Raw genomic sequence first — 16,317 nt, forward strand, 5'->3', positions numbered from 1 at the left:
CAGAATATGAAACTGATACAAAACGCTCGTGCATACGCGCGTAAAGACATCCAGAAAAAGAACAGAGAGAGAGGAAGGGAAAGGGAGGGCAGCATGCAGACACGCATAACCGCACAAAATTTACCCGTAAAAAAATAAAGTGCAGCCAGTGGTGTCGAGCAATCGATAGTGGGCGACTGTGTTTTTTCCATCTATACATAGAGAGAGAGAGAGAAAGTGCTGGGAGCGAGAGGACAAGTTCCCGAATTCGTTTTCAAATCGTCGAATTACCTTCTACCCCAGTCCTCGAAATCCAACACTTCTCTCTCAAAGAGAGAGAGAGAGAGAGAGAGAGAGAGAGAGAGAGAGAGAGAGAGAGAGAGATAGGAGATGGTACCTTCAAATTAAGCCCACGCTTCCATTCTACTTCGAGCTTTTAAATCGATTTCTATCTCCCGCCGTGCGGATTGGAATGTTGCCGAATGTGTACTGGGTGTCCCGCGTGTTTCCTCTCTCCTCTTCACTTCGAATACTTTCTTAGGAAGTATTTCTTAATATACTGTAACTCGCGCGGAACCTCGAGCAGTTTCGCTCTTTACCCCCGAAAATTTTGTTTTCCAAGGAAAAAAAAATAAAGAAACAAAAGCACCACCTTATACATCAAGACATCAAAGAAGGATGTTTTTTTTGCAACGGGATAACGTATAAAATGAATAACTTTTATCAAAAGGGAAGACATTTTTTATAGCGCTCGGTTTTTAATTAGCTCCTATTTTGCTTATGAATGATGAGATTTTTTTCAATTAAGAAAGAGAGGTACTTACATAAAATTAATAATTAAATATACAATTTTAAAGAGAGACACATTTCAGATTGCAGTTGCGATGTGAAGTGAGAAATCTAAATTGATATAAACAGGATGTCCCAAAAAAGGGCTTGTTAATAATGTTTTTGCAAGTCAAAAATCAGTTGATAATCGACATAAGTTTATTGACATTTTTGACTCACAAAAACATTATTATCAAGTTCTTAAATTTATAATTATACCTTTTCGAACACCTTATATATATACACGCAAGAATATATAGATTGAATTTTTCCTTTCAGTTCCGAGATCCTATTATTCTTCCGGCTATTCTTTTGTCTCTCTTATCGTAATCCTCGCATTCATTGTTGAAGAATCCGCGGATCTTCCAAAATTTCATACACACATAGGGACGATATACACAATAGCATAGGACGGGGAAAAAATCTCGAAACGGCGCATTAATCTGATCGATGGAAGAAGGTGAAGTAAATTGGAAGGTTGAAAAGTGTCAAATTGACACGACAGCCAAAGCGACATTAAGCGGAGATACGACAGCAGAAGAGCGATATCGATTTTCGATCGCCGCCTGTGCAATTATTGGATTTCATCGAAATTTAATTCTCAAATTGGCCTTCCATTAGAAAAACGTCAATATTACGATTGAGATTATATCCCAACGAAATATTTAACATTCCGCAAAAGGACGTAATTAATTCAAAAGAATATTAACCGGAATATCGGTGTATTATAAATGTATTATCCTGTTACAAAATTCAAAAGGCCTAATCAATAATAATTGAGACAAAGCTTTTCGAAATTGAAATCGTCCCGAAAAATAATTTTAATTTATCAGATATAGAGTAATATATAGAAGAGATTGATTCGTTTTATCATGATTTTTTTTAACGATCTAATAAAAAAAATTAAATAGAAGTTAACTGATCTCGTAAATGATTTAATTTTCTTTTGATTAAGAAATCGGTCGAAATTAAATTAAAAATCAATCATATAGTTTCAATATTCCAAATATTGATTTTTCATCTAGCTCACTATTAATTTGGACATGGAAAACATTTATATTCTCAATATAATAATAGTAATAATAATAATAATATATACTCTCTCTCTTTAACTCTTTCTTTTCCACTAGACCGGCACATAATTTTCTCGAGAAAATATGACGTACAAAAAGGCAAAGTGGTTTAATGAAATGGCGCGTAGAAAGTTTATCAGATTCTGAGGAGATCGACGGTTAAAGAAAGAAAGAAAGTTTCGAAGTGAAAAGCACAGAGGAAGGGGACAAAAAAAAACAAGGCGCGAAAGCGACGAGTAAATTGGACACGAAGAGCGCGTCGGACTTCTCGTAATTAGCTTATCGCCGTTGATAATACAACAAAACTTTCTACGGATAGATACCGTCTTAATAATTCAGTGGGCTAAGCAAGACTGGGGAAAGCTAGAGGGGAAGAGGGTGAAACATTTCCTCACCCCCTGCTGTGCAGTGTCAAACGACGAAACTCGACCGGCGTGTTTCGCATAACTTTATGAAAGCTCGTTCGAAGTGCACGACTGAGGATTGGAGGCGAATTTTCACGAAAAGTTCGCGGTTTGTCTTCTCCCCCTTTCTCTCTCTCTCTCTCTCTCTCTCTCTCTCTCTCTCTCTCTCTCTCTCTTTGGCGAGATTGATTTCCGAGCCATTTGCGATCAAAGTTGAACGATTCGTAAAAAGGAAGCAAATATAAATCAGTAGTAAGGATTTAAACAAATATTATTTACATATATATTTTAAGGAAGTTTAAAATAAATAAAAAAGTTGTAGGTTAAAATAAATAAGAAAAAATTAATGAAAATTTCTATATTTAGGGTATGAACCTGAAAGCTTAGAATTTAGCTTACTTATTTTTAGAAAATACTTATTTTAAAATAATATAAAAAGATAAATTATAAAGTGAGTAATTATAAATTATAAATATGTTTAAATAAGAAGAAAGGAAATTAAAATAAAAATTAATTTTCAAGAATAAAATAGAAAGATAGTTTTTAAGAAATTAAAAATTTAAAAAAAAGTTATAATACAGATTAAAACATTAATTTAAAAAAAAATGATTTATTCTATCAAAATAATTCTTTTTCAGGCATATCATTTAATGAAATTAATGAGAGAAAGAGATTAATAATAGTGAAAAAAATAAAATAAATATTTTTTAGATATTTTAAATATATTTTACAATTTTGTTATTAAAAAATATATTTTTATATATTTCTATATATGAAAATATTTTTCTGTCAACGCATAATTGTTCACCCTTTCATCAATGTATGGGTATCTAAGTAACTATGTGTTTTTGATGCTATGATAATTTTTTTATAGCAGCTACTGAACATCAAACAATCTTTCCGATTAATATTTTAAAGAAGTTTTTAAATACAAAAGCCCTTTGTATTTTATTTCGGACGGAGAAAAGTTTTGACATATTTTTGACAGTTAAAATCGCTTTGGATACCCGTTCATTAACACACAGAAGGGTTAAATTAACTAAAATCATCTAATAAAACTAGATTCAATTAAATTAACAAATCTCTCAATTTATTTAAGAGATCATCAAAGTGACATTTAATTGAACGAAAAAGATGCGCAAATTCATGAAACAAAACTATGAATTTAGAGTAATTTAAATATTCTCTCGAAAAGTTCCATGAATACTAGAAACATATTGCGAGATCGACTCTTAATTTGCATAACACAATAAAAGAGTAAACGTAAAAGAGAAAACTACTTATGCGAAAATAAATAAAATTCAATTCAATTAAATAACGCAAAACGAAAATCTCTCTCTCTCTCTCCGTTGAAGATCTAATTATTCCAAATTAATCGATACGACTTTTTTCGCGTTCGATTAATATTTTTTGGATTTCAAGTAATTGAAAATGAAGAGTCTTCCCCGCAAATTAAACACCTCGCGAGAGTGAAAAATTCATTGACAGATATGTCATCGATACGTCCATCGTCCATCGATATGTCGTTAATAATGAAAGTCGAGGTTTATTATTTTCGTTTAAAAGCTTTGCGAGAAAAAATAGGAAGGAGACAGTTCTAAATTACTCTAGTAAAGAGAGTGCATCTCCTCTCCGGCCACAGTGCAGCGGAAATGAGATGCGCCGGTTAATTTGTTCTGCAATTTTATGCCGTGGAAGCAACGCTTTAACGCAGTGCTTACGCCAAGAATTTTAAGTTTTTTCTCTCGCAGACTTCTTCAGTAATTTAGATACTAAATTCTTTATAATCTCTTATAACGTCTTTTAAAGTTTCTTTTTCTTTGTAATTTGTAAGCGCAATTTTGTAAATAGGGTTCGCCTCCCCTTTCAGATAATGGGCGATAACAATTAATAATGCGCGAGTGAAATATGTACGCGATAAAGCAGGACATAATTGCATCATTTCTAATTTTTAATTAAATATTCGATTATTTATCATTCAATTATTCGATCATAATTCAATTAAATTGTTAGATCGCAATTATTATTCCATTATTATCAATATTATGTATAATTGTAGGTACTTTAAAGTTTTTCGTCGATAAGCAATTATATACATAATAAATATCGTTTTTTTATTTCTAATTTTCTATTATATTTCGATTATTATTCAATTATTCGATCATAATTCAATCGTTCGATTAAATTGTTAGATCAGTTATTGTTCAATTATTATTCTACTATTATCAATATTATATATAATTGTACTAATGCATTATTTCTAATTTTTAATTATATTTTCGATTATCTTTCAATTCGATCATAATTCAATTATTCGATTAAATTGTTAGATCGCAGTTATTATTCAATTATTATTCCATTATGATCAGCACTATAACTGATTATTACATAATGCATTATTTTTCAATTTTTAATTAAATCTTCGATTACTTATCATTCGATTATATTGTTAGATCGCAGTTCAATTATTATTCCATTATTATCAAAACTACGTACTTTCAAGTTTTTCATTCGCCGAAACCCATTTCGGCTGTTGTATGACATATAAACATACTCGCGAACATACAATACATTGTATATCGTAAGTAAATATTGTATATATCGTAAATGCGAATGTTGCGTACACAATAACGTAATGTTTCGAATAGCGTATGAATTATAAGAGGATCCTTTCTTCACTAATAAACGACGTACCTACATTCGCGCGCGAATCTCCAGGGTCGGATGACGGTTTTGCATTAATAAAACAGCGAAATATTTGATCGCCGGTATATAAACATATATATATATATATATATATATATATACACGCTGGATAATCCGTAGTGGCATGAATATGCAAGTTTCGGGGGTTGCACGACGTTCTCCCCCCTTCCCTTTTGCCATAGACGCGGAGTAATTTTGTTCGACACGCGGAGTTGCGTTAATTCCTTCGTGCATTAACCGCCCGTCGTTTCGTTGCGGGATCCGGTGCTCTCTCTTGGTGCACTTTCCTTGATTCACCCCTTTCCTCCCCCCCATCCTTCCCACCTTTCCATCCGCTCATCTCCCAGAGGCACGATCCTACGGAACGCGACATCCCACGCGAAATTTGCACGACACTCGTGAAATTTTAATGATTCCTCGCAGAGGGAGGTTCCTCGATTCAAAGGTTAACCATTGTTTCGAGTGTACCTGAAAGTACTCTCCGATTTACATTTTGATTGATTAACCGTTTCCTCTCCCTCGAGAGACACTCCCTTCCTCTTATATTTAAAAATCCGATCTGTCAAAATGTACTCTGAGGAGGATAAATTAAAATCCCAATCTCTTAATTGCATCTTGTGCCTTGAATGAAAACAAGCAGAATTCTCTTTAAAAAAGAATTGGACTAATTTACTTCTGAAATAAACCATATTTTTTGTCGAGTTTTCTCAACATTTGTCCGACGAAAAGAAACTACTTGTGTGCATTTTAATCTAATAAATAAATATCTTAAATTAAAATTAAATTTTTCTCCATATAATTTCTGCGTAAAAAATTCTAAGAAAAAAATTGCATTGCGAAGTGGGTGTATTTATTACTCATTAATTGTGTGCTTGTGCGTAAAAGGCGGGAGGAGTTTTAGAAACCGGAAGAGCCGGCAGGTCAGATAACTAAAGTTTTTGCGCGGCTGCGTCCGTCAGATGTAAAACATTTATTAAGAGTGGGCGTATCAATTATGGCCTTTGGCAGCTTGTAAAAAAAAAAAAATAATTGAAAAAAACACACGTTTTGAGACTCGGCGCTACTACGCTAAGATTAATTATTAAACGGAAGTTTAAAAGGTCGGGAAAGGCAGCGGGGGAGGGAAAGAGGATAAAATCGCACCGGATAACATCGATCTCGAAATAACAGCTTTCTATTTGCTATAATATTACGCCACTTCCGCCGTATTCTCGCGCAAAGGGCACAAGAAGAACGGAAAATTTAATATCGAATAGCCCCCGAATTGCCCCGAATGCAATCTAGCGAAGATTAAAGGAAAATTGCCACGCCCTTTATAAAGTTTACTTAACAAACTACGCATGCAAATTGCTTGTCTATCGTTATCGTGCATGCCGACGAACCGACGTATCGATGTCACCTCAATATTACGTCATAAAACAATATTACGCCAAGAAGCCGGGAGACGTAATGATAGTTTCGATACATCTAATTAATAATAATTTTAGTAATTCAAATTTTGCACACATATACAAGAATGTAAAATATAATTCGATGTATATGTGAACGCAATAAAATCAAATATATTTAATATTAAATAATAAATATCGTAAATTATTGCATTATATGCACAATAAACGATAACAATTTCCAAAGTATCTCTGACATTTAGATTTAATAAAAATATATATAAATATTATGAAATAATTCAATTTTTAATTTTTCATAAATGAATTTTCGCGCACATACAAAAGTATAAAATATAATTTAGTATATATACACTGAGAGAATTTTCTCTTAGAATTTATCCTGAAAATCGTGGTAATCGTGGAACAATATGGTATGGAAAGAATTTCTCTGATTAATAGTTATCACATTAAAAATAATAATATCTACTATTACAATAAAATATAAAACATGTTTGATTAATTTTACTAAACTGCATAGTAAAATTAATCAAACATATTTTATATTTTATTGTAATAGATATTATTATTTTTATTGTGATAAATATTAATCAAAGAAATTCTCATAAAATTCTTTTTCTTACCATATTGTCCGACGATTACTTTTCAGGGTAAATTCTAAGAGAAAATGCTCTCTGTGTACGCAATAAAATTTAATATATTTAATATTAAATATAAATATATCGTAAATAATTTTGTGCGCGATAAATGAAAAAACAATTTTCAAAATATACCTTTGACATTTATGGTTTAAAAAATATATAAATACTTTGAAATAATTCTCAATTTTTAATAAATTATTTTTTGCGCATATAGAAAAATATAAAATATTAATATATATACGCAACATAAAATTTAATATCAAAAATAAATTATATCCTAAATAATTGTGTGCGCGATAAATGAAAAACAATTTTGAAAAAATATCTCTGACAGTTGGGTTTTAAAATATATATATATATATATATATATATATATATATAATATGTATTTTAATATTATATATATATATATATATATAATATATTGTAACATATTTAATATTATATATATATATATATATATATATATATATATATATTTTATTATAATATATATATTTTAAGATTTTAATTAATTTTGTTACGTCGTTAGCTCTCTCTCTCTCCACAACGTCAGCTCGATATCAAAGTCTGTTTAATGCGGACAAGAATTCCGCAGTCTTCCGCTGCTGCGCGCAGAATAAAACATCGCGCAAGAACGAATGTCAAGATAATTGAAATTTATCTTTCGGCGAGCCACAAGACGCCGCTAATTGAGCCGGGATTTAATTAGTCGCGCTTCGCGCGGGCAAAAGACTCACCCTTCACAGTTGTTTTGTGCTGCTTCGCAGGATACTTTCCGCTACCGTCGATCTATTGCCTCGCCTGGATCTGCCTCGACGTTCTCTTCTGCACCGCGAGTATAATGCACTTGTGCACCATAAGCGTGGACCGCTACCTGAGTCTGCGTTACCCGATGAAGTTTGGACGCAACAAGACCAAGAAGCGAGTTACTCTGAAGATCACTTTCGTGTGGATCCTCAGCATCGCAATCAGTCTGCCCTTGAGCCTCATGTACTCCAAGGTAAGCTTCGTTTCTCTAGACGTATTATCAAATTTTCTCTTTCTCATTCTTTAGCTTTTTATTTTTCCATTTTTATATAAAGATATGTATATATATATATATCTTTACATAAATATATCTTTATATAAAATATATTTAAAAATGGATATAGGATATTTAAATTGAGATGTCTAAAAAATATTAGGATGGTTCCATTTAAAAAAATTACGTTGGTCCTTAATTGACCTTGAAGAACTGCCCTCAAGGGTAATTCTAGGTTACAATATTATGTTCCCTTCAAAACCCTACTTATTGTCTGAAACATTTCTTTTTATTTCTCTTCACTTTCTTGTATATTTAGACGTCTCAATTTAAATGCTTGACCTTGTATATGTATACATAAAGATGTAGTCTGACTAATATCTGTCTTCATTTACTCGCTCTTAATGTATTTATATTTGTAAAAATATAATTTAAAAAAGTTATATGTATATTTATATTTTTTAAATTATATTTTCAAATATTTTGATACATTAAACGAGTATTAATTAATTAATTATTAAGTCAGTAAATAAAGACAATTATTGATCAGACTATATTACTATCTCTTTAATTTCTCACATAGAGTGTTCTAAAATTGTCGAATGTCTTTCTAATAGCAGATTTTTTAGCCAATTTAAAGTCAATTTTTCCTCAGCAAAAATGTCAAGAAGAATCACCATTTTTTGCAAGCTTCCATTTTTTTCTATCATGTATCTTTGTAACAAGGCTTCAATAAAATTATTTGTAACTAACTCTCTCTCTCTCTAAATTAAAAGTCTATTAAAACAAACTTTTCCTGAGATTAACTAAAGAATGTTCTGTCAACCTTATAATTCTACAAAATATAATTCGCAAAAAGCCCCTTTTCGCTTCTAACGATCAATATTTTCGCTAAAGATGCCTTAATATTTTTGCAGAGAAAAAATTAATTTTTAAATTGGTCTCTAATTGATTAAATTGACCAAAGAACCTATTATTAAGAAAAAACAAGAAGGGATTTTTATATATTAATAATTTAAAAAACTATCCTATATGTTTCTTTTTTTATGACGTGCACAAATCGTTTCGCTCTTGTTCTGTATTTAAAAAAATTAAACAGCTCTAATTTACAGCGATCCCGAAATGTAACCGCAATAATTTTTTGCTACATCTTACCTGGGACGAGAATCTTTCTCAATTTTCCGTAACGATCGAAAGATTGCGGAACTTTCGCCCGCAAAATCCCTCTTTCTTTCTCAAGCGGCGGACGCGAAATCTCGACGACCGAAAGTTTATCGCCGTTTGCGCGGGAAACGTCGTCCATCGATCATTCGATGCAGGATAAAAGAACGGGATGGATTTATACGAGACTCTGCATCGCGCGGCGAAAGTTTTCACATCCAGCAATCTCTCGTAGGAACAAAGTCGACATATTTTTTCGATCGCGCAAAATTAGCGACGGGATCAAGTATCTCAAATAGAATCAAATTTGTTTGCATTTGATTTGTTCGAACTCTCTATAATTACTTAAAAAAAAATACTGTACTTTCAAATAGACTCGAATTTAGATGAGATTGGTTCGAATTCTCTATAAATACCTCGAAAAACAAGAACGATACTTCCAAGTACATTCGGACTTGGATCAAATTCGCGAGTTATGAATACTTACATGAGTACTTATGAATATTTATCATTACAAGTACTTTTATGAATACTTTAAGAAATTTCATGAGTATTTTTATAAATATTTATGAGAAATTTTACGTTCTGTTTGAGTATCACTTGTAAAATATTCGATTCTTAATTTTTTAAATAAAAAGTACTCATAAGTACTATTTCAAATCTTGCAAGTATTCAATTTAAAAAATTCGAATATAATTGTTTTAAATTCGATTACTTCGTAAGAGTACAAATCTAAAATATTATTTCTCACGAATATTCGAATCCCAGAAAATAAAATTTAATTGTTGGATTTAACTCGAATTTTCAAGTACATGTTAAACTTGATCCCACCCCTAAATGACGCGACGTCAAACACGCACATAATAAAACAGCTGTCCGTTATATATTTCCTTGTGTTATTTCACGTCCCTTTTATAATTTTATAAATATTATTTGTAAAATTTTATTCCGACCGTTTCACACTTATGCCGAGCAAAATCGTGCGGAAAAACTTTTTTAACCGTTGAAATTTCGCTGCCAAATGCACATATGAATTATGTACCACGTGTATATATACACAATACTTTCGAAAAATTTTTATTTTCTCTTTTATTTTTATTTTAAAATTCACGTGACAAGTCGTATAATATATAAAGGTGCGCGCTTGGAAAACTAACTAATTACGCGACAATGAAGTAATTATATTCGTCGCCCTTTAATTTCCGCGAAACGTGATGTTGGCGTATTCGGTGGAAAATCTCCTAACGTTATGAAGGGTTTCTCTCTCCCTCAGGAACACGCGCGTGACATGTACACGTCTAACAGGTTATTTTCTTACCCCCCGAGCGTGTTCATCGTCGTAGAAGCTGCAAACTGCTCTTGCAAATGTGCAAACTACTTTCGTTTCTCGCGGCGCCCAAGAGAAAGGGAGAGAGAGGGAGAGAACCGCCGCAGAACGCCGCATCGATGAGTTTGTCGGACGAGTTTCAGCAACTTTACAGCACCATTTACCAGCGCGTTGCCTTACTTGGGTATTGATCCAAATTTCGCGGCCGCCATGTACTCTCATTCAAAATTCCATCCAACATCCGGAGTGAAATTTGTCGCCCGATGCCGGCGCGACAAAAATATTCCGTCCGGCATATATAATAATGCCCCGTGTATTCCGCGTTGTGTAACGTAATTTACATTAAGTACTTTAATCCGACAATGAGTTTTCACACCTACGCGATACGTGGGGAGACGAAATAGACGAGGAAGGATATACGTCTCTATGCGAATATTTCGTAAATTTGTAGAATATTTCTCCGAAATGTAATCTGAATATTTTCAGCGATGCGCGAGTTATTGAAATTTAATGTCAATATTTTTTTTTTCTTTTTAGAAAATATTTGTAGAAATTTTCGTACAAATCAAAATAAATTTTTCGTCGAGAATTTTGGCAAATTTTTATAAACCTCTGTTGATTTTCAATGTCGCGGATTTTTCTCGTATCCCGGATGGTTCATTCTTCTTCAATGAAAACGAAATGCAAGGCTATTTCTATAAATTTTAATATGTGAAATTGACAGAACCTTTTAGCTTCAGATTCTAAAATTTTTACATCTTTTAATATCTCGAATTTTTTTAGACTCTAAATAAATTTTACTTATACTTTTATAACCTGAAGATTTGATTCAAATTTAAAAATTCTCACACAAAATTTGCAATTAACAATTTTTTTAACTCCTCAAAATTAAAAAATCTGAAAAAATTTCTTCCTAGAATTTTTGATTATAGTGTCTGAAAAAATTAATTAAATTTTTGATTTTTTTTTCTCTATATCTTGAGTTTCAAAATAATAATAAAAAATTCAAATTTTAATTTATTAATAATTAGTAAATTTTTATTTCAAATTTTTAATCTCTCGACTTTCCTTCTCATCTTCCGAAAGCTTAAATTTTCAAATTTCGTCAGAAAGCTTTCTTCTTCGAGAAAAATTTTCAAGGAGATACAAGAATTTTAATTTTATTATTATTTAATAAATTTTCTTGTAAATTTTAATTAATCTAATGAATTTTACTCTATTATTCTCTTCGCTGGGAATGGATAACGATTCTTCATTCTTCTCGAATTTCCCTAGAAATCTCTAAATTCTCGGGGGAGAGAGAACACTCTCTGACGTAGACACACGAGAGTGTATTTAAAAAAAAACCGGAATTTTTTTTTTCCGTCCCCGAAACTCCTCCTCCGGCGACTTTCTCGATTTCCCGGCGAGGAGGAACTTAAATCCCAACGTGGAAAATTAAAGAGTGCCGGTTGACGTCTTAAGCCGGCCGAACCCACCCTCGATTCTCCCTCGAGAGACGTCACGACGTCACGAGTTATCGACGCGACGTCGGACGGAATTCGCGCTTCCGGTCAACACACGTGCGGCGGATGTACACGTGCGTGGACCATAATCTCGCAACAAGAGAGGACGTCCATCTCCTCTCCCTTTCAACCCCCCTCGCCCCCTTTGTAATCACCGCGCTCGATCATCACCGACCGTTGACAGCGGAAGCGGAACACGAGCTGATTACAGACGACGGAGACTGAAAGCGGAAGCGTATTTCAAGGAAGATTCATGTCTATACGGGGGTGAAACCCCCGCGTCAAAGTTTAACGACGAGCGCGATGAATTATGAAGTGCGTTGTCTCGCGGAAACTCTAGACTCTCGCGATAAAGCGCTCAAACGGACGTGTAAGAATGGACTGGGATTGTCTCTTCTCTCGAGTGTAAATTATTAATAAATGATTTGTAGGAAAATCGCGAGCTTTGCGCGACAATCTGTCCATTCGCAAGTATCGTGAAATTGCAATTTTCCTGAAACAAATATTTTTGATGAAAAATTATAATACAGGTGAGAAATATTTTCAATAAAAATTAATACAAAGTATAACTACACACAAAATTGTTTCAAAAATATTTCTACTTATCGTCCCATAAATAATTAATTTCACTAATTCTTCTTGATTCTTTTAAAGCCACAATTGGAGGAATATAAGAGGAGAGTGATAATGACACATTTTTTTTCGACGAAATAATTTTATTATATTACGGCAGATATAAAAACGTATGTGTTAATACTAGCCAAATTTTAAATAAAAACATGAAATCATAAAGAGATATTACATTATTTATTTCGATAAAAATTTAAATTATTAATAACATAATAATTATAAATTTATTTATCTAATTTATTAATTTGTAGAAAATAACAAAACTCCTGAAAAAGTCGAGCATATATATATATATAATAATTTATTTACAATCGTTGCGCACAAAGTAAAAAATTATATTTTACATCCTGAAATCCTTCGTTTTTTCTTTGCATTAAAATTTCCTCTAATAAAACTTCATCTATCGTACAAAACAATAGATTAAAAAGAAAAAGATACGCCTATCTATATAATTCGATATAAAGAACTAAATTCGCGAACGATCAATTAATTCTTAAAGAATTGCTATTCGTTGCTTAGAGATCTAATTAAAGGGTTGCAAGATAAACAACACGAATAGATCTGACGCAACGATTTTTATTGGAGCACGCAGAGTATTTCGTTGACCAGACAGACACGCACAAGAGAGAGAGAGAAAGGGAAAGAGAAAGAGAGAGACAGAGTGAAAATTGCGACAGTATAAAAAAAGACAGACGCGAGAGAATATTAATGAAAAGTGACAAGAAGCGTGCCGCGATTTTAACGCGATGACGTATGACAGAAAGGGGCAATGCGTGTTTTCGCCCCTTAATCCTCGTTGTATTCAAAGGGCTCGGGTGGTTCGGCCTCCTTCTCCTCCTCCGGCTTCGGCCCGAAAGCTGAAACAAACCGAAAACGCTCAGGCACGCGCCCTTCCCTCCTTCCCTAGGACAGTCTTAAAATAGGTGCAGATCAAACTGCTCTTGTGTGTCCCGTTTTCATAATAATAATTTTATTTTTTATAATAATTTAATTCATTAAGTACTTGAAATATATATTTACTTCCCTCTTGTTTTCTCTTCAAACAATATTAAGAACACAATATAAATTATTGATAAAATGTGTTGCGTATAAAAAATATAAGCTCTTGAAAATCTAAAAATTAATTTATAATAATATATGTATAATAAATTAATATATAATAAATATATATTATACATAAATGTAAAAAAAGAATTAAATTATTTCTTTAATTTTTCCTCAATTTCTCTGTCTTTCCTAAATAAATTAATGATTAAAATATAATTAGACTATTTCAAAATCTTTCTTTAAAATTGTTATCCATTTTTTCTCTATCTATATTATAAATATCAATTATTAACATTCTCTCTTCCTCTACAAGATCAATTTATTTAAAAAAAATAATTTTGAACTTAAAACCCTTCTGTCAATGAACGGATTCTCGAGGCAACTTTAAATGTTAAAATCGTGTCGGAATTTTTCTCGCAATACAAAATACAAAGAATCTTAGTATTCGGAAACCTAAAATATAACGGGAAAGAATATTCGAGACGCAGCAGCTGAGATAAAAAAAATTGTTACAGTGTAATATGTCGAAAGCACAAAGTTGGTACTCATTCATTGAGGAAAAGATGAAAAATTAAAATTTGTATCTCATTTCTTTCGCCCCATCTATCGTAAATATAAATTAATAAATTAATAACAGTCTCTCTTCCTCCACAAGATGAATTTATTAATAAAAAAAAAAAAAAAATAGTTTTGATCGTTGAATTAATTTAATCGATAAATCTTGAATTGATCACTCACCAGCGACGGGTTTGACGAGCTCCTCCTCGGTGTCGGTCTGTATATGCTTAACCATGACGATGCCGCCGATCTGAATATCCTTGACGGGAACGTAATGGCTGTTCTCGAACAACTGGATGACCTTGAGCTGCTGACGCAGGACTCGCGCGGGATTCTGGAGAACCTCCACTAAATCGAAGTTCGGCTCGGGCTCCTTCTTCTCCTTCTCGTCGTCCTTACTTGCTTTCTTCTCGGGCTTCTCCTTGGACTCCTTAGCCTCCTTCTCGTCCCTCTTCTTGTCATCCTTTTCCTTCGAGGACGACGCGGCGGCTTCTTTCACCTCGTGAAGCTCCTTCGTCTCCGAAGGCGGATCCTGCAATATTTTTTTTAGGTTTTCCCCGGCTTGTCGCTTTCCAGCAATCTATTATCCTGCCCTTTTCCCGTATTTGCCATGCAAATCGCCAAGTTTACCAATAAGACCCAAAATAGGAAGGAACGGATTATCGAGCGTTTCGGGAAGAAATTGGTTCTTTGAGAGGAAGAGAAGTCCGATTTTTTGTGCTAAAGACTTTATTCTTGTTCATCGGGGTTGGATGTTCTAACTTGAGATTCGATGTATTTAAGAGACTAAAAAGAGATGCGCAAAGATATATAAAGACAATGCTATGTAAAGATTTAAACGCAATTCGCTTACAAATCTCTGAATAAACATTTCACGAAACAAGAAATGTTGAAAATTGTACGATCAAATATTCGAGAAATAAAAAAAACTTTTTAAAAGAATTAATATTGACGGATGCTTCTAAAAGTTCGCGAAACGTAAAATTGACGCATGAAAACTTGCAAGAATTCAAATTATCAAAAAAGATATAAATATTAAAACACACAAAAATCAAGGCTTGAGTTAAAATAAAAATTTTAAGTATCAAAAAAATTAGAAAATTCTAAAATTCGTGAAATTGATATTCGAAAATTTATGAATATAAAAATAGATTTTAAAATTCGTGGATATATAAAACTAATAAGATTAAAAAGTTTAAAATATAAAATACCTACCATTTGTATTAAGAGCAAATCTTTAAGACACTTACCTAAAAATTTTCCAATGAGCAAGAATAAAAATGACGAATCACGACAAGGGAAAAATAGAAACAATAATCTTTCCCTCTTATAGAAAATTTTTATAAAAATTGTTTTTAATACTAATATCGACGAAATATTAATTATCCGAATACAAATAAAGAGTAGCTCTTGTCAAAAGAGCTAGTGGTGCTAAGGACTCCTTTCAAAAAATTTTCATGAATTATTTCCGCTATTTTCTCTCGATGAAGGATCCCACTAAAGTTTCGACATGATTTTAATCAACTCACCACCTCCATCTTCTCGTGTGAATCCCTGGCCTTCCTCTCGGACTCGCGTCTCCTGGCGCGAGCCGCGATGCTGAGGACGGCGGTGGTGACCTTTTCGCGCTCCTCTCTCTTCTTCTCCTCAAGAGGCGCGGGATAGGCGTACATGCTCGGCCTGGCGTCCGACCTGATCTTCAGCTTGGGCATCTTCAGCTGAGCATTCAGCGCGATCAGGCACGTGGGCGTGAACGCCAGGGCCAAACAGTGAGCCAGCGGGAACCAGTACCAGTACTGGGTGAACACCAGGGCGCCTACCACCGCCAGCATATTCGTGTGTCCTGTTCGCGACTGCAGGGACACGGTCACGTTACGACCGCCTAAGGAAAAAGCAGAAGTCTCTACTCGCAGCTACTATTCTCTTGCAGCTGACTTCCCTTTTTTTATGGGCCGCACATCGGAATTTTAACGACAAACACAGTAATTGTACTAAATGTTTCGTAAATTCGCGAAAAACTGCTGCAAA

At 33.0% G+C, this 16,317-nt stretch overlaps 2 protein-coding genes across 2 annotated transcripts in view; one reads left to right on the plus strand and one right to left on the minus strand.

Annotated features, from left to right (window-relative positions):
- The window catches only part of 5-ht2b (5-hydroxytryptamine receptor 2B), a 60,734-nt gene that overhangs the window by 26,447 nt on the left and 17,970 nt on the right, over positions 1-16,317 (plus strand). The window contains exon 3 of the mRNA XM_083054743.1: positions 7,808-8,040. Within this exon, the coding sequence (XP_082910869.1) occupies positions 7,808-8,040 (233 nt within the window). The remainder of the gene's footprint in view (positions 1-7,807; positions 8,041-16,317) is intronic.
- The window catches only part of Rpn2 (Regulatory particle non-ATPase 2), a 53,276-nt gene continuing 50,199 nt past the window's right edge, over positions 13,241-16,317 (minus strand). Inside the window, exons 12-14 of the mRNA XM_083054742.1 lie at positions 15,819-16,171; positions 14,470-14,821; positions 13,241-13,541 (exon numbers count right to left, since the gene is read on the minus strand). Coding sequence (XP_082910868.1) covers positions 13,471-13,541; positions 14,470-14,821; positions 15,819-16,171 — 776 coding nt within the window. The 3' untranslated portion in view covers positions 13,241-13,470. The remainder of the gene's footprint in view (positions 13,542-14,469; positions 14,822-15,818; positions 16,172-16,317) is intronic.

Source organism: Prenolepis imparis, unplaced genomic scaffold (genome assembly GCF_030444845.1).
Source record: "Prenolepis imparis isolate NDT839.2.m4 unplaced genomic scaffold, iyPreImpa1.0 SCAF_14, whole genome shotgun sequence".
NCBI classification, from domain to species: Eukaryota; Metazoa; Arthropoda; class Insecta; order Hymenoptera; family Formicidae; genus Prenolepis; species Prenolepis imparis.